At 39.2% G+C, this 22,013-nt stretch overlaps 1 protein-coding gene across 1 annotated transcript in view; it reads right to left on the bottom strand.

The window, feature by feature from the left end:
* The window catches only part of eIF2Bbeta (eukaryotic translation initiation factor 2B subunit beta), a 134,582-nt gene that overhangs the window by 92,751 nt on the left and 19,818 nt on the right, over positions 1–22,013 (bottom strand). The window contains exons 4-5 of the mRNA XM_067152646.2: positions 17,245–17,393; positions 1,920–2,076 (exon numbers count right to left, since the gene is read on the bottom strand). Coding sequence (XP_067008747.1) covers positions 1,920–2,076; positions 17,245–17,393 — 306 coding nt within the window. The remainder of the gene's footprint in view (positions 1–1,919; positions 2,077–17,244; positions 17,394–22,013) is intronic.

Genomic DNA, 22,013 nt, shown 5'->3' with positions numbered 1-22,013 from the left:
GGTGCTCAGATACGTCAGCCTCGTGTTGGTAGACGTACTGGCACGCAAAACATCTCCTGCGGGACAAAATTCTAGCACCTCGGTGTCTCCGAAAACTGTAAAAGTAGTTAGTGGGATGTAAAGCAAATAACATTATTATTATTATTAAATAACTTCTCAAGTAGAACAAAACATAATGTCGAGGTCACCTCGACGTTGGACCGGAAAAGTTTAAGCCGCAATGCTTGTTTTCCTACTTGGGTATAAATGACTTTTCAAGATACAATAAATAGCCACACAAGAACATCCTGAGAGTATTGCCTCTGCTCCTTACAGCGATGTGACTTCTCGCCTGAGCTGGCTCCCAGGACAAAAGAGTCTTGTCACCTCACTCACGTCTAGTGCTGCTCACTAAGAAAAACAAGCAAGAGTAAGACAGGTTGTTCCCGTCTGTGGAAGAAAGAGTCACATTTCAAAGAATAAAGGATTGTGCATATAGGCCTCATAAAACTAATACTGTACTGTTGGTTTCAGAAGAGAACAAGAGTTGACCAAGAGAAGTTAGAGTGGAAGGACGGAAAGCAGGAGCCTCACACAAGTGGAAGTAATGCCCCAGATGCTTTTTTAAATGTTACTCTATATGTATCAATGCTCCCAACAAAACAAAAATATCTGACCAATTTTTTTGTGGAGTCATTTCTAATTGAAGATATAAGATTGAAATTCGAGCGGATGGCTAAATTTTGCTGGACAAGACTATTACAGGAAAGAGAGGAAAAGCGTATAGCACTATTGTTAGAGGTACTATCTTTACAAACCAAAACTGTAATAAAATTTGATGCATTGTTATAAAATGAAGTTTATTAATTTAATATGTGACCAGTTGCACAGAAAGGGGCTTGAAGTCAGCAACTGGAAAATTTACAACAGAGTTGAACAAAAGTATCTGTGGTGTAAAAATTGCACTGTGTTTTGAGTTGTTGCGCTACCTATGGGTCTTCTTAGCAAACTAAGTTATGCAGCAGTTCAAGTCTTCACCACTCAATGTCATTGAAGGTCTTATATTATTGGTGAGAAAATCAGTAAAAGCTGCAACTGTGGTTTTCTCAAAATACAGTTTTCTTAATAGCAACAGTCAATAACTAATAACTTCTTAAGTATTTCACCTATAAGCATGAACACTTTTTTTAAATGATCAGTATTTCATTTCATTCTTTTATGATAATTTTAGAGCCACAAAAATTCCAAAAATGAAAAATCCTACTTTACGTCCCTTTCTGCACAACGGGTTACATATGAACAAAATACAAATTAATTTCTAGATCTACATCATCACAGCTGAATAGTAATAAATTAAAATTTACATTGCAATCTAACTGCAGTGAAGGGTACTTTTTTAAATTCCCAATTTCAGGTCAGATACATCCTATTTTACGGAATCATTCGTCCCAAAATTTAGGCAATTTCTTCCAAATTTAGCCTTCTCTGTCACAATGAGTAAATCACTACAACAAACCTTAAAGTTGGGATAAATCTCTCCACTCCGGTGTTTTGGACAGCTGTATGTAGCTTTCTCAAGAGTATGCAGATCCATAGACACCAAAATAGAACTCCAATCTACAACTACACTTAATATGGTTTGTAAGGAAATAATAATATTAATATAATAATACCTGTTGTGATTCTACTCAAATGCTGTATAAAGTGTAACTTTTATTTTTATATATTAAAAGTCCATTTAACATTTCAATTTATTTCTTAGATAGAAATTTCAACTGTTGAAAACAAGCTTACATTCTTGTATATAAATGTATATCATTCAGTTCATGAAACATAAATACAAGAGTGTTAAAACTTCGAAAAGGGACAAAGACAAAGTAAAGAATGGAAGAAACATTATTTCAGTGGGGAAAAAAAAAAAACTTGAATTGGCTACTCACACGGCAGAAAGGTGCACATTCAGCAACAATAACTTCAAATTTTCGCTCTGAAGCCGCTGCCTTAAGGAACGCTTCCACTGCACTAGATTTACCCACAGTCATTATGATCTCGTTAGAATGGATATGTTCTCTGGCTTGCTGGGCAATGTTCTCGGCACTGAAAGCACAATCAACTTATTACTAGAGTTCCATGACCTAAAACTCTGGAAATATGCCTGCATTTTATACAAAAGCTTGGAAATATGATGCAGAAGAAATTAAATATTGTCTCAAAATTACACAGAGGACATTTCTATTTACCATTCTATAAAACAGCTTTTATGTTAAGCAGTACTGCAACATCATTGGAGTGAAAATCTTTCTGACCCATAACTTTCATGATGATGATGATGATGATTGTTTAAAAAGGCCTAACTCTAGGTCATCGGCCCCCATAACTTTCACTTCATAAATTTTGCAAAAAATTTTGCCATTGGTACTAAAATATTTTTCACAAAACTCTTTAACAAAACCAGTTAATTTTGCATCACAGGAGTACTTTACTTCTGGTATCTTAAAAGTAGACTCATATTTGAACTCGCACTTCCCTGGAGAGAATAAAAGTTTTCTCAGAAGAAGAGAGAAAACTGTCCAACACCTGTCCTCTGTGCAGCTATTTTTTCACAGTTATGATAACGGAGTCACTACTTGGCAACAGCGGAGTTGGAATTACTAACAGAGACTATTTCGAAGGGGCGAAGTGAATGTAGGTGAAGCCAACTAGCAGCAAACAGGCTTCATTCCTAATATTCTTCCTATTCTAACAAGTTATTGCTGTACCTTCCTTTTTTTTTCTTAACAAGTTGCTTTACATCTCACCGACACAAATAGGTGTTATGGCGATGAAATGAAATGGGTAGACCACGGAAAACCATCTTCAGGACTGCCAACACTGGGGTTCAAACCCAAAAAGTGGAAACAATTCTGAAGAACAGTATCAGTTGTCACAAAGCATGTGAGGTTAGCAACACTTCCTCTTCAAAAACATTTATTTATCATATTAATATTTAAAAGTGAATCTCTAAAATAATATGAACAGCTGTGAGACTTTCCTTCCAACACCGTGCCATGTTCAAGTTCAAAAACAGCAGAAGAACAGGTGAACTTAATCTTGGGATCAACCCTAGCAACATAAACATTCCATATTAAAAATGAAGCAAAAAGAGTGCGTAAATCAAAATTAACTCATTAAGTGCGTAAATGAAATCACCATGTGTGTCCTTTACTCTCCACAGCTTTCTTCAGAAGATATACTCCCAGACAATCTTCATCAGTGAAGCTGTTTGTATCCATTACATCTTCCCACGTGACGTCATCCTCCGAGCCATCTTCTTCCGGTCTTCTTGAAGCTCTTCACAACAGTTCGATGCTGGGTCTCTTAATGGTGTCCCTTTTTGTCAATTCTAAGGAACCAGATGCCATCCATTCCCCATAAAACTTGCAGAGATGATCTTTGGATGGTTTATTCAACGAGATGTCTAGCAGCTATAAACTTTATGTTAGCACGCCTGGTATTATGACGGGAACAACGTTGAGATGGGGCATCTCAGTTTTAATGGGCTCCACAAAATGGCCCCGAAAACTGTCCAGAACAGGCATGGATTTTTGATAAAGTACCATACAATCCCGAATACCACCCGCCACCGAATAAGACTCGCACCCTAAATTTGAGACGGCAAAATACGGAAAAAAGTCAAAATCAAATAACTTACATACCTATTTAATTTTCTTCAAATATACCACACATATAAATTTAAAGAGCTTAAAATTAATAAAATCATCACAAAAATCGTAAATAAAATCGGTCCAATACTCAGATCATTCGCAATTCACCGTCATCATCTGAAGTTTCACCATAGGAACTTTCGTCACTGGCATCTTTCCACAAATAGTCGTCCTCAATACCATCCACTGAATTTGAAATTCCACATTTCTTAAAGCTTTTGGACACTGGATCGTTGGGAATGCATGTCCATGTGGTCTTGATCCAGCTGCATATCAGTCCACCTTCAGGCCTCTTCACTCATCCAGTTGGTGTTAACGCGTGATCACCATCAGACATCCATTCGGTGAACAACTGTTTCATTGCAGTTTTGAAAGGCCTGTTCACGCACACATCCAACAGCTGTAGAATAGAAACGAGACCTCCGGGAATTATCGCAAGATCGGTTTTTCCTTTCGTCATCATATCCTTTAGGGTGTCAAGTTGCATGTCCTCGGTAACTGTCCAATATAAGCATGTTTCGTTTTTGTAACATAGCTCCCGGGCAACGATGCCAAACGCACTGCACCCAGTCCTCAACAAACGCACTGTCCATCCAGCCGGACTTATGTGTTCTAACAATAACACAGGACGGCAAGTTTCCTTTCGGAAGTGTTTTTCTTTTCAGAACCACATATGAAGGGAGTTTGCTTTCATCCGCTAATACACTCAGCATTACCGTGCATCATTGCTTTTTGTTACTACCTGTTCTGATGGTTACACTTTTAGAACCTTTCGTATCCACTGTATTTTCCAACGGCATTTCAAAATAGACAGGTGTCTGGTCAGCATTCCCAATTTGTGTCAGCAAATACCTAAGAATTGTGCTTCCACAAAGGAATAATGTGGTGCTGAAAGGCCGTTAATATTTCTTCGTACGCCCCAGGGAGACGATTATTATTTTCGTATCAGAAACATACATGTTGTACACAGTTCTAATTACTATATTACATTTGCCCAAAACTTGGCCACTTCCAATGCATTTTTTGATGCTTGATATAGTTCATCTTCTGTGCAGGAGGCTGGACATAGACGACACTGGAGCATATTGTACCAGGAAAAGTTGTGGGCAAAGGGCATGAGTAGGACCTCAGGGAGTGGAACTTGGTTTTGGAGCTGATACAGAGTAGGATAGACTCGCAGAGCGAATAATAGATGGTTAAAAAATCTTTTTCAAAACAATTTATTAATTCTTCACCCTGCGATATGATTTTTGATTCAAATCTGGCATTGAAATTAAAAGTTTGAAAGTAATCTTCCTGAATTCTGTTCATGAAAATGGCATAAATACTACTGATTTCAAAGTCTTTCATATGTGAGAATATGAGGTATTGAATTTCCACCTAAAGTCTTTCTAAACCTAAGCACACTTATAATTGTAAGTTGATATGAGAAATTAAATTTTGGTTAATAGTTTTCAGTTCTCAGTTCATCAACCTTGATATATAGCACACTTGAAAAGCCTAAAGTCTTTCTACGAGATATGAAACTGAAATTTGAAATTAAATTAATCACTTCTGAGAACTCTGAAATATTTGTTCACACGCGGCACTGAAGTTTCCACTGTTCACAAATTAATAAAAAAAAAAATTTTAGTCAGTTTGTTATTACTCACTTATGGCAAGAAATGTTGCTACAAAACGTCGAAGGATGGACATCTGGAATGTTCCGTGGAGAATCAGGATCGGCGATGTTCCCTTGACACACCATGTTGACGTTCCCGATGAGGTGCTGATGGCTGGAACTGGATCATGTAGAATTGCAGCTTGTTAGGGTGATTTTTCGCACACGAAAAATTCACTTAGTGCGAGTAGTTAACACTGACACTGTCATTGACTGTTGAACACTATTTATGGCGTAATTGAAAGAATCACAGTCCTTCCTGTATGAATTACTATTTACAGTCGTTATTGAAACGTTCATAAATGCACAGTTCACACTTGAAAAGGCAAGTCGATAATCACAGTCTTTGAACACAGTCATTAAGTCACTAAGAATTATTTTCTGCTTATCCTGTTATTATAATGTTATATTACCTCAGAAAAGTTCTTAATTTTCACTCAAATTACTGTAAGTCGTATACTGACGTGGCACGAATAAAGGAATACAGTTCAATACTCGGAAAGAAATGAGTTCTGGTGATTCTACACATTAGTTTCTGCAGAAGTTCAAAATCATAAGTCTACACGTAATGACATATTCTGCGAACGTAAAATAATTAATGTTTGCACTTCAATAAGTTCACTCGTATTACATTCTTAAATGTCTTTAGGATTAGACTGTAGTCGCGACGCGATATACTAAATATAGTGCGACGTCTTTTATAATTCTGTCGGCGATATAATTTCGCGTTCCGGAAATACGACGGAAAGTACTTTCACCGTGACTGCGCGAACATACTGTACGCGGGCCGGTCTCTCCTCTGTCTCACTCACACAGCTGTCTACTCGTCCTTGTACTGCTTTGCTGGCTGGCTGGCCTTGGCATATATAGATACCAGCGCTGGGAGGGGTAGCATCTCTCTCAGCCATGTGACCGTGATTACGTAATTTCGTTGAAACTTTAAATTATTATAACTCAACAACCATGGGATGAATTAATTCGAAATTCACAGGGATTAACTTTTATGACGTCCGCTATAATTCAGCGTGTGTCCCGTTGAAATTGGTTAAGGCGTTAAAAAGCTGGTAAAAGAAAAATTCTTTCGAGAAATATCTCTAGGGGAGGTGAGCTTCAAGCGACAGGTGGCGTCACTTGACTCCGCCTAGTGCACTCGTAGGGTCTGGCACATACTGGAACATTCTTTAGATAGATGTTCGTACGTCGGTCGGATCTTTTATGCTGAAGTAATGTTTCTTTCAATTAATATGGACCAGGACCTAGGCTTTCCTGGTACATCTTCCCCTTGGTTGGACGAAAAGAAAATACGCAGGATTTTCTTTTCCAGGCTTTACTCTTCCTGTGGTACATATTGTTATTTTATGAATTAAGTTACGAACTTCTTCTCGATATTTCTCGGGTACGGGATATGGTTTCTTCTGATAAGGGGACAAGTCACTTACATCAAGATGATATTCATAGCCAGCTATCTCTCCAGGCTTGTCATCGAATACACATGCAAATTTCTGTAGAACGTCATTTTTAGCCTCCTCCAGTTTTAATTTAATTTCCGGGTCTTCAACCACACTGGCTATTGACATTATATAGTCCGGACCTATGATGGAGTTCTCATTGAATAGGGACTCTGCATCATCCTCACTTTGGTCACCCTTTCTACTTTCCGCTACGGCTGGCGCAACCTCACTTACAGCGGGCTTAATAATGTCACCACCGGCTTCTTCGAAACGGGCTCCCTTCTCTTGAACTTCCAGGTCACTTCGTCCTACCAGCTGTAGTCCTACGGAATTATTCTTGAATCTTACGAGGTTGGCATCATAGTCAATGGTTCCTTTGTATTTGATCATAAAATCGGATCCAAGTATTAAGTTGAAGTTAAGACGTGATACTACTAAAAATATGTGTTCGAATGTCTGACTGTTAATTTCAAACTCTAAAAATGCCTGGGATTTACATTTAACAATTTTATCAGGAACTATCCCTCTTACTTTAATCTGAGCTGCAGGCAATAACAAAACATTGTTCTGATCTTTAAGCGAGTCTACAAGCTTATCAGAAATTAAAGAAGCTTGCGCTCCAGAATCGATGAGCGTAATCACCTGTAGGTTGCCTGTGCGTACTGTTATGACAGGTAGTGAACGTGTAATAATTGGCCTTAGTGTTTGTGCGTCTTCGAATAGTAATTCGGAATCGTCAATATGCCAGTAATTGATAACAGCAGTACAATAATTTGAAATTTCGTCCTCATCGTGTTCTGTAGTTAATCTCCCTATTGCGAGATCGGCGTTTTTTTTTTTTATAGCGCCTGTTGATTCAGGATCAGGTGATCTTTGTTCTCTTGGTCCGAATTGACGTTGGTATTCCAGGGATGTAGCTCCAGGCTCATCAGGATTACGATTTCTCTCCCTGATGTATTCCCGTGTATCCTTCCATCTACTTTCAAGTTCTCGTCGTCTGGACTCACGATTTTCTTCAGGAGTGCTTTCGTGCTGTCTCCATAAATTCCTAGGTTGGTAAGGGTGTCTATCCTGATTCCTCTGACGTCTGAAATTCCGGAATCTGGTTGGGTTGGTAGGGCTTAATCTGCCTTCTTCACGTGTCCTGGGTTCCTCTCTCTCCGGCGGTTTTATTTTCGCAGAATTCGTATTTATTTCTCGACTCCTGTTAGTTTTCGGACTAGATTGGGTATTAGCCGTATCTAACCTACGCAAAGTAGCGTCAAAATGCTCCAATGTTTTAATGTTGGCAGCGACTAGTATTTCTTGAACATGAGGCGGATATTGAAGTGTCAGGATCTGAATAAGTTCGATATCTGGCAAAGGTGGATCTAAAAACTGGAGCTTCTTTAATTGCATTAGGCAATAATCGGAATATCGGGAAGTATTGACTGAAGTATTGTATTTACTAGAGTAGAGTTGCATCTTGACAAGGTGCTGTCTTTCTGAATCCCAAAAGCGTTTAAGAAGTGCCTTTTTAAAGTCGTCATAGTTTTTAAAGTTGCTCTTAAAAGCTATGAACCATGATAAGGCTCGTCCTTCTAGAAGTTTGGATACTACTCTAAGTTTCCTATCGTCATCTACCCTATTCTCTTCCAGGTAATCGTCGACATTTAACAAAAATTCTCGAGCAGTATACTCGTCACGTCCTGAAAATTTGACTGGTTTGTCATCTGGTACTTTAATAAGTGTTGTTGTGCTGTGTACTTCCCTCGACGAACCAGGAATTGTGACGTCAGTCGTATGTTCTTTGAGTTTAATTTGATTCATTTCTTCAGACAAACTTTTAATTTTAGAATTAATTGAGGTGTCTAAATTTGTTATTTCATTTCTCAAGTCAGTTTTAATGACTTGTACGTCTTTACAGAAAGCAGCTATCTGGGTATGCGTACTGTCTAGCTGTCCTGTAATACGCTTGTCGAGTTCTCCTTGCGTGCTCTTAATTAATCCTATCTCGCTTCGTAATTTACCCACGTCGCTCTTTAATGCATCTCGCAAGGTTTCCTGTACCTGAGCTAGCTTTACTTGAGTTTGTGAGATGTTACCATGGGATTCTTGAAATTCAGTCCGTAAATCTTTAAGTTCAGTGGAAAATGCTTGAACGGAAGGAAGAACATTTCTAAGATCTTTGTCTAAAGACTTGACGACCTCTGTCTTTATTTCTTCCTTGATAGACTCTAAGTTTTCAACAAACTGATCCCGCATGTTTTTCAATGTGGCTTCAACTTGTGCACTAGAATCAGTAAGTTTCTTTTCGAGGCGAGTTCCAGCTTCACGGAATCGTTGCTCGATAAGGGCACTAGATTCAGTGAGCCTTTTATTAATGACTTTATCCGCTTCAGCAAACTTAGTGTCCAAAGTCCTGTCAATTTTAGAAGTTAAGTCTTCAACCTTACTATTTGACTCAGTTAACTGCGCTTGAAGTTGAGTATTTTGTGCCTGCATTTGTTGTTGAAGTTGAGTATTTTGAGCCTGCAACTGGTTATTAGACTCTGCCATCTGCGCCTGTAGTTGTGACTGCAGTTGAGAATTAGAGTCAACTATCTGTGACTATAGTGCGGTTATTTGTGTGTTCATTTGTTGTTGAAGTTGAGTATTTTGAGCCTGCATTTGTGATTGCAATTGGTTATTAGACTCTACCATTTGCGTATTAATTCGATCTATTTGCGTGTTCATTCGTGTTATGTGGTTATTAGACCTATCAATCTTGGCATTCTGATCGTTAATGCTAAGCCTGAGAGCTTCGATTGCTGCAAGTAAGTTATCCATGTTTCCGATATATTCGAATAAGTCAAATACAACAAGTTCTTCATGTTCGTAATAGTTGCAGTCGGATCCTGTGCGCAAAATACAATGACTTGAATCGAACCCTGAATGTTGCGATTATTACTGGCGCATCATCTATTATTATGGCACGGCTCCAAATCAAGCCCTTGAAGTTGCGACGTCATCTATTATTATAGCACGGCTCCAAAATCGGGCCCCTAAAGTTGCGGCGCCATCTATTATTTTACTATCCTCTCTGTACCAGGAAAAGTTGTGGGAAAAGGGCATGAGTAGGACCTCAGGGAGTGGAACTTGGTTTTGGAGCTGATACAGAGTAGGATAGACTCGCAGAGCGAATAATAGATGGTTAAAAAATCTTTTTCAAAACAATTTATTAATTCTTCACCCTGCGATATGATTTTTGATTCAAATCTGGCATTGAAATTAAAAGTTTGAAAGTAATCTTCCTGAATTCTGTTCATGAAAATGGCATAAATACTACTGATTTCAAAGTCTTTCATATGTGAGAATATGAGGTATTGAATTTCCACCTAAAGTCTTTCTAAACCTAAGCACACTTATAATTGTAAGTTGATATGAGAAATTAAATTTTGGTTAATAGTTTTCAGTTCTCAGTTCGTCAACCTTGATATATAGCACACTTGAAAAGCCTAAAGTCTTTCTACGAGATATGAAACTGAAATTTGAAATTAAATTAATCACTTCTGAGAACTCTGAAATATTTGTTCACACGCGGCACTGAAGTTTCCACTGTTCACAAATTAATGAAAAAAAAAAATTTTAGTCAGTTTGTTATTACTCACTTATGGCAAGAAATGTTGCTACAAAATGTCGAAGGATGGACATCTGGAATGTTCCGTGGAGAATCAGGATCGGCGATGTTCCCTTGACACACCATGTTGACGTTCCCGATGAGGTGCTGATGGCTGGAACTGGATCATGTAGAATTGCAGCTTGTTAGGGTGATTTTTCGCACACGAAAAATTCACTTAGTGCGAGTAGTTAACACTGACACTGTCATTGACTGTTGAACACTATTTATGGCGTAATTGAAAGAATCACAGTCCTTCCTGTATGAATTACTATTTACAGTCGTTATTGAAACGTTCATAAATGCACAGTTCACACTTGAAAAGGCAAGTCGATAATCACAGTCTTTGAACACAGTCATTAAGTCACTAAGAATTATTTTCTGCTTATCCTGTTATTATAATGTTATATTACCTCAGAAAAGTTCTTAATTTTCACTCAAATTACTGTAAGTCGTATACTGACGTGGCATGAATAAAGGAATACAGTTCAATACTCGGAAAGAAACGAGTTCTGGTGATTCTACACATTAGTTTCTGCAGAAGTTCAAAATCATAAGTCTACACGTAATGACATATTCTGCGAACGTAAAATAATTAATGTTTGCACTTCAATAAGTTCACTCGTATTACATTCTTAAATGTCTTTAGGATTAGACTGTAGTCGCGACGCGATATACTAAATATAGTGCGACGTCTTTTATAATTCTGTCGGCGATATAATTTCGCGTTCCGGAAATACGACGGAAAGTACTTTCACCGTGACTGCGCGAACATACTGTACGCGGGCCGGTCTCTCCTCTGTCTCACTCACACAGCTGTCTACTCATCCTTGTACTGCTTTGCTGGCTGGCTGGCCTTGGCATATATAGATACCAGCGCTGGGAGGGGTAGCATCTCTCTCGGCCATGTGACCGTGATTACGTAATTTCGTTGAAACTTTAAATTATTATAACTCAACAACCATGGGATGAATTAATTCGAAATTCACAGGGATTAACTTTTATGACGTCCGCTATAATTCAGCGTTTGTCCCGTTGAAATTGGTTAAGGCGTTAAAAAGCTGGTAAAAGAAAAATTCTTTCGAGAAATATCTCTAGGGGAGGTGAGCTTCAAGCGACAGGTGACGTCACTTGACTCCGCCTAGTGCACTCGTAGGGTCTGGCACATACTGGAACATTCTTTACATAGATGTTCGTACGTCGGTCGGATCTTTTATGCTGAAGTAATGTTTCTTTCAATTAACATGGACCAGGACCTAGGCTTTCCTGGTACATCATGTTGGACGATCTGGTCTTCTCCGCAGTCACATTGGATTTTTTCTGGATCTATGTAGCCCCATCTTGCCAAATTAACCTTGGATCTGCCAACTCCAGATCTCAGTCTATTCAGGGACTTCCAGGTCATCCATTCTTCATCGTAGCCAGGAGGTAGAGTTTCAGAAAATCTTATCCAGCCAGGAGGAAGGTAGGATGTAGCCCTCCATAATTGCAACCTGGCTTTTTCAGTAGTGGTTCTAAGTTCCTTTGAAGTTCTGAGAAAACTCTTCCTTGACTTTAAACGTTGCAGATGCAGTTCATGCCCATATAGAGGATGGGTCCTTTCCTGTTCCATTGTCTTTCTTTACTTGTTCGCAGCTATTTCTCTTCGAACAGAAGGAGGTGCTATTCCTGCAAGGTGGTAGAGCCATTTAACTGGAGTGGATTTCAAACAACCTGTTATAATTCTGCAAGTTTCATTGAGAGCTATATCCACCTGTTTTTCATATGTTGAATTATACCAGACAGGACACGCATACTCTGCCGCAGAATAGCATAGTGCCATTGCAGAAGTTCGGATGGTTTCAGGTTGGCTACCCCACTGTGATCCGGCCAGTTTCCGTAAAAGATTGTTCCTGGTGGAGACTTTCGATTTGCAGTTCATGCAGTGCTTCTTGAAAGTAAGAGATCTATCAAGTGTCACTCCTAGATATTTTGGAGACTCACAGTGTTCCAGTTCGACTCCTGACCATACTATCTTTAACTTGCGAGTAGCTTCCCTGTTTCTCAGATGAAAAGCATACACTTGTGTCTTTGAGGGGTTCGGTTTAAGCTGGTTTGTGCTGTAATATCTAGAAGGATCATTAAGGGCATCCGTGAGGGTGATCTCCACTGTTTCAAAATCTCTTCTCTGAGTGGCTAGAGCGAGGTCATCAGCATACAAGAAGCTACTGCAATTGGGGGCTATGGGTTGGTCGTTTGTGTATATATTGAACAGAATTGGAGCCAGCACACTTCCTTGCGGAAGCCGTTTTTCTGTAGTCTCCATCGACTACGCTGTTCTTGGAAATCAACAAAGAACCTGCGATTCTGCAAAAGAGTGGCGATGAGTCTTGTTAGGTTAAAGTCCTTGGTTAGATTGTAGACCTTCACTAATAGTAGCTGGTGGCTGACAGTGTCGTACGCTGCTGATAAGTCAACAAATACCACTCCTGACACCTTACGAGCCTCAAACCCATCTTCTATAAACTGTGTGAGGTTTAATAACTGTCCAGTACAGCTTTTACCAGGATGAAATCCAGATTGCTGAGGTATAAGTAATGGGTCAATTACAGATAATAGGCGATTTAAGATCAATCTTTCCAGCAGTTTGTAAAGGTGACATAGTAGCGCAATTGGTCTAAAATTCTTTGGATCATTCCCTTCTTTGCCAGGTTTCAGCAAGGCAATCACTCGGCTCTTCCGCCATATCTTTGGAATTTGGTTTCTGCTCAAACAGTTATTGAAGAGGTGGAGAATCCATTTCTTTGTCATTAAGCCAAAGTGTTTAATTTGCTCAGTTCGTATATCATCCAAGCCAGCTGATTTTCCATTTTTACTCTGTTTGATAGCCTTCTCTAATTCTTCCATGCTGAGTGATGATGTTAGGTCGTCGCTCTCCTCATGCTCTTCTCTTTGCAGTTTCGGTTTTTGTGATTTGTGGGTTGCCTTCCCGTTCAGCAGTAACTGATGTGCTATTTGGTTAGCAGTGATATTATGATGTGCAGTGGTCTTGGTTGGATCATTGCTTAGACGTCTCAGAAGTCTCCAAGCTTTATGACTGTCTCTTTTCAGGTTTAAGTTTTCAATAGTTTGTATCCACTGATCCATTTTGATCTCTCTAGTAGAGGAAATAAGCTTGTTCCCTGCTTCCACGGTTGCTTCACTGAAAGGATTGTCTTCAAATAAGTTGCTGTATTCTGCAAGTAGTGTGGCTTGATCTGAAGTAAGCCCGGGGATATAAGATGTTCGACAGCCACGGGGGATAGACATCCTTGAGCATCTCTTTACAGCTGTGGTGAAGGTGTCATAGTAACTGGGTACTGGTTCTATAGCAGATATTTCAGCGTCCAGTAATTCCGCAAATCTTGACCAGTCTGCCTTCTTAAAATTAAACCTCCTCCGAAAGGATACCATATGAGGTCTTATAGCAGCAAATACTTGGCACATTATTGGTCTATGTTGTGTATTGGGTATTGGGGAACAGACAGATTTTACACATTGTTGGTTGATATTGCTGCTGCCAAATATGAGGTCAGGATTGTAAGCTCTTCTCCACCTGCCACTGTTAAAGGATCCAGGTAGTTTTGCATCATGGATTAAAGTCAGCTGGCTTATTTCTGCCTATTCTTGTACTGCTGTCCCGTTCTCATCTTCATGGTCATAGCCGCAGAGAGGACTATGGCTGTTGAAATCACCGGTCACAATTTGCACATGCTTGTTTCCGAAATTGGATGGTAGGTTTACAGTGAATTGAGCACCAGGTGGTTTATAAAGGGATGAAATGGTGCAATTAGCTGTTTCTACAGTAAGGATTTCAATGTTGTTTTCCTCTGTGAATGCTGTGGATGAAATCTGGATATCTGGATGAACAAAAATAGCACTTCCATATTTATCATGAGGTCTTTCAATGGCGAGACGCATTCCATCTATTTTTGGCCTGCGAATATCACAACCTCTATGTGTCTCCTGTATGCACAGTATGTGGCATTGGTGCTTCCTGCATAGTTCTTGTAGCAGTTCTTCTTTGGCTGGTGTAATGCCTTCTATGTTAACAGAGATAATCGTTAACTATGGCCCTGAAAAGGGCTCAGGTGTGGATGTTTCTGTTGTGAAAGGATCAGCCGTCAGGTTATTCATTCTCTGACGTTGCCCAGGGTACGCCCGATTGCTTTTATTATCTTGATCACAAATCATCACAATCTTTGGGGAGGCTCCTTTCGTGTATCCCAGGGAGATGATGTGAAATAGACATACGTCTCCAAATTCACAATCCCTTTCTCCGATAAAAGTTTCGGATCCATCCGCGGCTTGCAGTAAAACCCTGTGTTTTTAGTTCTTTTGAGATCTCTAGTGCTTTCAATTGATACATTTCACTAAAAACACCCTATCCTAACTCATGTTTTTCTATCACAAATTTGTGGAGTCGTTCTTCAATTTTCGGAAACACTGCACTCCGCCCACTGAACGCTCTCCAATCGCCGTTACTTTTTAGAAGTTTTTCTTTCTTCTTCCACCAATCATGAATACACGATTCATCAATATCATACATTCTGCCAACAACACAATTTCTGTATATTTCAGCTTTGCTTACAACTTTAAGTTTCTCCCACACAGTAAATGACCGCAGACGCAATTTTGAATCCATCGCTTACTATCAAGACAGCACTTTCACGGGGTGGATACGGAACTCGAATGTGAGCGAGGCAGACTTCCGCAACCAACAGCCTCGACTTTCGCAAAGTACGATATCCCTCGAGATCAGTTATTCGCGTACCCAGCAACACTTGTGAAACAATGACAATTGAGCATCCGTAGCACCGGCTTTCATCGCATATTTACCCATATTCCTTGATTTATTGTATTTCATTACATTTCGCATTTACATGACACTGTAACCGTATTGAGAAAAAAATCGATCTTGTTTTCTAGAATGCAACTAAAACACAATAAGACCTGAATGCCCATTTACATGTGGTATATTGAGTACGGTAACCGTAATAAAATCTATTTCAATACTCCATGTAAACGTAGTAAATATTTACGAGAATGAACGGCTTGAATACGACCGGCACCCAAGATTTAGAACCAATATTTTGGGGGGGAAAATGCGGGTGGTATTCGGGATTATATGGTAAATCTCCGCGAGGCGTCGATCCCAAACAACTTTCACGTAGTCTTTCATTACATCAGTTGATATTCATGCATGTTCCTGCACTCGAACAACAACGCCAGCTGGAAGACTGCACTACGGCAAAGTTTTTTCTTTTAAAAAAGGACTGAGGGTGGCATCTTAACACCATCTACCATAACTGCCAACATGATGGTATGCCATCATTTCTCTGAGCTTATTGTTTTAATTAAGATGCTGGATGCGCTCATTGCAATGTCGTACTTTGCAGCGTATGAAAATAAACAGGAGTTTGACCCACATTTCCAATTTGAGAAAGAAGAAAATCATTTTCTCATCTAAGTTTGATGACAAACTTATGAAAGTCGATCCCTTTGTCAGTGCAATCACGCAGTACACACCGAGCTAGTGTCGTTCGTCTTCACAGACCAAGTCCATGTCTCTGCATAAAACAAAAAGGCCATCCCATGCTCACCTGAAATTGCGCACCTGTAATGCCACGATTTTTCGCTATGTCCTTCGCTTTCATCTGCATCATTTCATACGATAGAGCAACGCTGTCATTTCTCCATTCCAGTACATAGTCAAGCACATCTTTCTCAGCCTCGAGGAATTTTCCGCACTTTGGGCCACTTCACAAATAAAAGTATTTATAAAATCCTCCTTATCAATACAAATCAACTCACCTGTTAGATGGAACAAAGTCGATACATGTTTCAGCCTGTTTCTCAAGGCCATCTTCAGTAGCAGAACAGTTATTACATAACAAAAATAAATTAAAAATCTTGATGAAGTGAAATGACAGTGATCATGATTAATGAATTAAAAACATATTGAGGTACAAAGTCCTCTCGTCTGATGGGTCGTTCTTGATTGTCAAATAAAACTTGCTGACTGCTGGGCCACGAAACAATCGACACTTTAATTCTTCCTTTTGAGCCTGGCAATAGCAAACTAATTTTGATTTTACAACAAACTCTCTTTCTGTGCACTTTACTCCATAAAGAAAAATATGTAATTAGTGTACCTTGGTTAATACAATAAATGTATCTAGAAACATTGTTAAGTAAAATCACATACTGTAAAGTCAATACGGAACAACCCAAAAATGAGATTCTTAAATTGCACTTGATTTTAATAAACAACTATAAGTTTAAACTATGAGGTATTCTTCATCCCATTCGGTACATCACTTTACAATTCACTTGTCTTGCTGCTATAAGAGACTGAATGCAGCAGCTGTTTCTTTCCTACCAGAAGACAGGCCAGGGTAGCACGTAGGAAGGGATGGTTAATGGAGCTGGACTTACATTTGCAGAGATATTTATAGATGCTTGGAATCCAAGAAACAGGTTTATTAGGTACAACAGGTGTCCAATTTCTTATCAAACATGCTGGTGGAAATTACCCGAGTAAATATGGTATAATAGTACAACTGTATTCAAATGACACCTTTCCTCCACCAGGATGTACCAATGTTTATTAAAAAACATCTGGTTGTTCCTGGAATATTCCAATCCTTAAACAAAATCAGATGCTCTATATGGTATCAGAAAAGGGCCTACTAAAATAACTACAGTTTGACTACAAAGACAACTCATTTTTCTTTTTGGTATTTGAACATCAGATGATGCCCAGCCTCAAAGTACAAAATGTGAATGTGTTACCTTGTCTCCAACTCTGTTTGGAATTCACCGATATGCTCGATAATAGAAGCTTTCAGCTGCGGTACAACTGTATTATAGTCATCAACATCTCCTTCTGAAGTAACGATCTTGTGGAGAGACTCCTGAGGATCCACTTCCTCTTGCTTGTTCTGCAAAATACAAGGTCATTAGAACCTAGCCTACTGCAAACACAAAAACATAAAGAGTTGTATGATTTCCTGATCCTAACAAATGGTACTTCATAAAATACTCTTTCTTTACCATAAACTACGCTTCTTAGATAAAAAAATCAACAGCATATCCTGTCGTGACACAGGTTTTGCCACAACGAATAGTGATGAATAATCAGATTGTTCCCCAAGCGGTAGGGATGTTACTTCAATGGGCCTGGATGATTTACTAAGTATGAAGAGACGAAGTCCTCTGCTTCCCAAAACCTTCTTTAATTGTAGACTGATGAATACATATAAGTATACACAGTATTTACAATCTTCTTCTCAACCTCGAATATTAGAATATAGAAGACTTGGCGTGGTCGAAGTACCGTATTGAATATTCTAAGTCCAAACTCGGACCTTATTATTATTATTATTATTATTATTATTATTATTATTATTATTATTATTATTATTATTATTATTATTATTATTATTATTATTCGAGACCTGACAGACAGAGCTTCCGCTTGCACTCCTAGTAGAATTGTTCCAAAAAGCCTCGACTAGGGTGTGTATCCCAGTTTTATACCCTCTCTACATTACGCCCTTCGAAATTCTCTTCCTATGGTAACTGTCCACAGACACACCTAAACAAAAACGCCTCTTTCCGTTCACTTACTTTTCACCTTTTCTGGAGACATACTACGCACTTTTAGCAGGTGCAGCTTCCTACCTTGTGACTCATCCTACTTCGACCAAGGCATCCTTCTAATTGCACAACTTGTTGCTTATAACATTTGCGTTCCTTCAAACTCTTAAGACCTATCTGGTTCTTAATTTTACTTATTCTCTTTTCCCATTATTGTTATAATGATACTTTGGCCTCACTGCCATTACATAGTTATGAATATTAACTCATAATTTCCCCATAATACCAATGCATGTCTCAGCGAAACCATTCCTCCTACGTTCCCGGTCACAGGTTCGATCCTCGGAAGAGTGAGTCCTGAGCTCGAACTGGGGGCGGACATAACACCTCCCTCCCCCGGGGAAAAATTAACGCAATACCTTTCGCATTCATTTTTACTCTTACATTCTGTTGGAGGCTCTATGCTCCTGATCGTGGGTGCGCTGCGCCAAGTTATCCCTGACAATTTCTCTGCCCGTATCAGGGCGCTCACATAATTCTACTCCCGGTAGCGATCCTGAATGACTGGGGGCCCTTCCAGCCAGTCAAGGATGCTGAAAGTGGACAGTGATGTCCTCATCAGAGACCTTAGCTCTGTGGTCATAAGTGATCACGTTTCGAAAAACACATAAGTTGGGACAGCGCTCCCTGTTGTCTTATATACATCGACTTATAGATTTACATCTTCTACAGCAACCACAACAGTAACAACAATAGCAACAGACTATTATAACCACTGCAAACAAAATACTACCAGTTACAATTTGATATACACTTGTATACTGTTGGGTCATTTGTCCTTTGAATTCCTTTTCTTTCTGTAATACCAGTGTTTCTACATCCTCAATCTTATGACTGGCTAACCTTAGGTCGCTTATATGGTTCAGTAAGCTTCCTACTGTAACCCTATTTAATTCACGTACATCACCTAATTTGATTTCACTGTCTAATTGTTCACAACAATCATATATCAACATCACTTCTGGCACTAAGTCCTTTTTTTGTGGTAGTATTCACTGAACCTGTACTCTGAATTTTACTTGTGGGACTGTAAACTGTACATAAGTCTGTGAACTGTATTATTCCCACACCATTTAAACTTATATCACTAGTAACATCTTGACATACACTGGTTACCTTCATTTCTTGAGGCGATACAAAAATATACATATTATCAGCATTAGGTATCCAAACGAGTTCATAAACTGTCATTACATTTTTCTTGCAGTCTTCTGGGACATAGCTAACACCAGTTAACAACTTGACAATACAACTACCCTTTGACATTACATTATTAATGGGAAAATTTGCTTTGCATAATCTCTGTCCGTTGTCAGTCCGCTTGCACTCTTTCACTTGTTCATCACTTAACTCTACGTATGTCTGTCTTTCTTGATCAATTAATACATATTGTTTCTCATTTGATATATACACATAATGGTTTGGATTACTTTTCATGGGAGAGGGGAAAGGTATACAATGGTACAAATTGTACTTTATTTTGTTAGTGACAGGGGTGCGTAAAATATACACCAAAGTATCTTGATTTATATATACACTCACTGATGATATTTTCAAAATCAAGTACCCATAAGTGACTTGCAAATCATATGGCAGATCATAACCTTTAGGAAAATCTCTTTGGGCTTTCTTATATGCCCTTACTAGATCATCGGGGCTTAATACTTGGACACTCACTGTGCCTGTCTAAGAACTTACAATACTATCTAATAAGATCTGATAATGCTCATGTAATTGCATCAGAAACCCTTGCAATTCGATTAAGTGTTTATTTAATGATATTTGCATCTCTGACTGCCTAAAAGCCTCATTTATGCCCGTTGTTTCATTCTGAATGAAATTTTTAAGTTGCTCAAAATTTTCACTTAGTTTGATTCATTCGCTGTCATACAGAGTACTATTGACAGACTGTAAAGTTGATTTTACAACTAACATTTGACTTTTTGCTACTTGTATCATGGACAATTGTTCCTGTTCTAGTTCCTTAATTTTGCCCTCGTAGTAAATAGCGTCACTCTCATCCATGCTACCGAATAACGTCTTCGCGATGGTACCGATTGCATTAATTAACCCGCGCTTGCTTCGTTTCCCGTTGCCTTCCGGCGTACCGCCCCTAGTAATTTTCCTAATTAAGTCCTTAATCCCTTGAATCCCTTGAAATTGTTGTTCTACCAACATTATCTCATGTTCCTTTTCTCTCTGGATACACAGGGTTTTAGTCTTTTGTAAATTTCTGCAGGCTACATTAAACAGATCTGCCAAACGTGTAAGGTTAACATAAGTGATCAATTTCCATTTTATAGTGTACAATTGTACTTCCCCTTGATAATCAAAATATATTCCAGCTGTATTTTCATACTGGTTCATCTTGAAATCCAATTGACTGGTGGGTATGGACACCCCTAGCAACATAACTGCGACGACCAGCGCTCCCCAGGTCGTGTGGCTTGTCATCCCTTCCATTCGCCTGGTTTGTTCACCTCCCTGTAATGTAGACAACGATTTTCACTTTCTCCTTCTCTCACACACACACACTTTACCGTTAGGTGTAGTGGACTCTACTCTTCACTGTTTGTCTGTACCTGAATACACACTTAACGTGACTCACTGTCTTGCTGTAATGTTTGTCTTCCCGTAATTATGCTCTCTACTACTCTGCTAGCATTCTCTTGAATGCTTTACTAAAACATACGAATTCCCTTTCGTAACTGATATATCTGTGTGACTTCACCTTTGGGCAGCTCTAACGAGAACTTAGAGCTATCATTAGCCCGTACAAAAATTCTCTCTCTCCCTGATTGACGTTCCTGCGTCACTTCTCCTTACCTAACGCCTGGATGGTAAACATCACTGATATTTTAATTCCATGTGTACCGAAGATATCAAGGTTGTAGGTGGATGCTAAGAAATGTTAATAGCATTTGCTAAAGACTGCATATTTGCCTGAGGGAATGGTTACAGAAGTCAATGTTAAATACAGGTATGAATCTACCGAAGTGGCCCTTCTGGGATTGTACCCAGTACCCTTGGAGTCACATCTCACGGGATGGTTCTCGGCCTAGTGAGAACTTTCCTTTCAGTGGATTCTGTTCCCACGAGAATAACACCGTTGGGGATAATCACCGGTCTAATGGTGATATATCCCAGGCAGAACCCGCCTCACTGAGTTCATGCCTCACTCAAGTTAAAATTTCCAGTACTTTCCTGATTTCGACGCGACCTGATGGAGTATTTCAACTAACTCTATCAGCGATACACGATAATCCACAATGCCGTTGGAGTGAGGGAAAGTGTAACTCACTGCGACCTAAAAAGGAACCATTCCTTTATACTTCTTCTCTAATTAATGAAAATCTTTAGCCGGTTTTTGTGGACCACAATTTGTTTACCACGCTTATTTACCTGTAACGTGCAATTCACTCCCGATACCTTAGTGATTTTATAAGGACCTTGATACAGTGGAGAAAGTTTTCCTGTACGTCCCCTTCGTAGGGCATCATTGCGTAACAACACAAGATCTCCAACTTTGAATGAAACTTCATTCTTAGTCTTGTCATAATACTCCTTATCTCGTTCCTTGGTTTTAATTAACGTTTTCCTAGCTATTTCATGGCTCTCTTGCAGTTGTCTGGTTAACTGCTCCAAGACATTCTGACATTCGTTATAATTCGGTTCTGGTTTCCTTTGGAGAACACCAGGAATATTTGCCTTTCGCCCAAATATTAACTCAAATGGTGTATAACCTGTGCTAGTGTGCTTGGTCGTGTTATACACAAACATTGCCATGGGAAGATAGCTATCCCAGTCATCTTGTGAACTACATGCATAATGTCTCAAATATTCTGCCAGCACTCTATGAAAGTGCTCCAGACTACCGTCAGACTGCGGTCGAAATGCCGCTG

Source organism: Anabrus simplex, chromosome 8 (assembly GCF_040414725.1).
Source record: "Anabrus simplex isolate iqAnaSimp1 chromosome 8, ASM4041472v1, whole genome shotgun sequence".
Lineage (NCBI taxonomy): Eukaryota > Metazoa > Arthropoda > Insecta > Orthoptera > Tettigoniidae > Anabrus > Anabrus simplex.
Note: the sequence above shows the minus strand (reverse complement) of the source record. Positions and strands in the feature narration are given on the sequence as shown.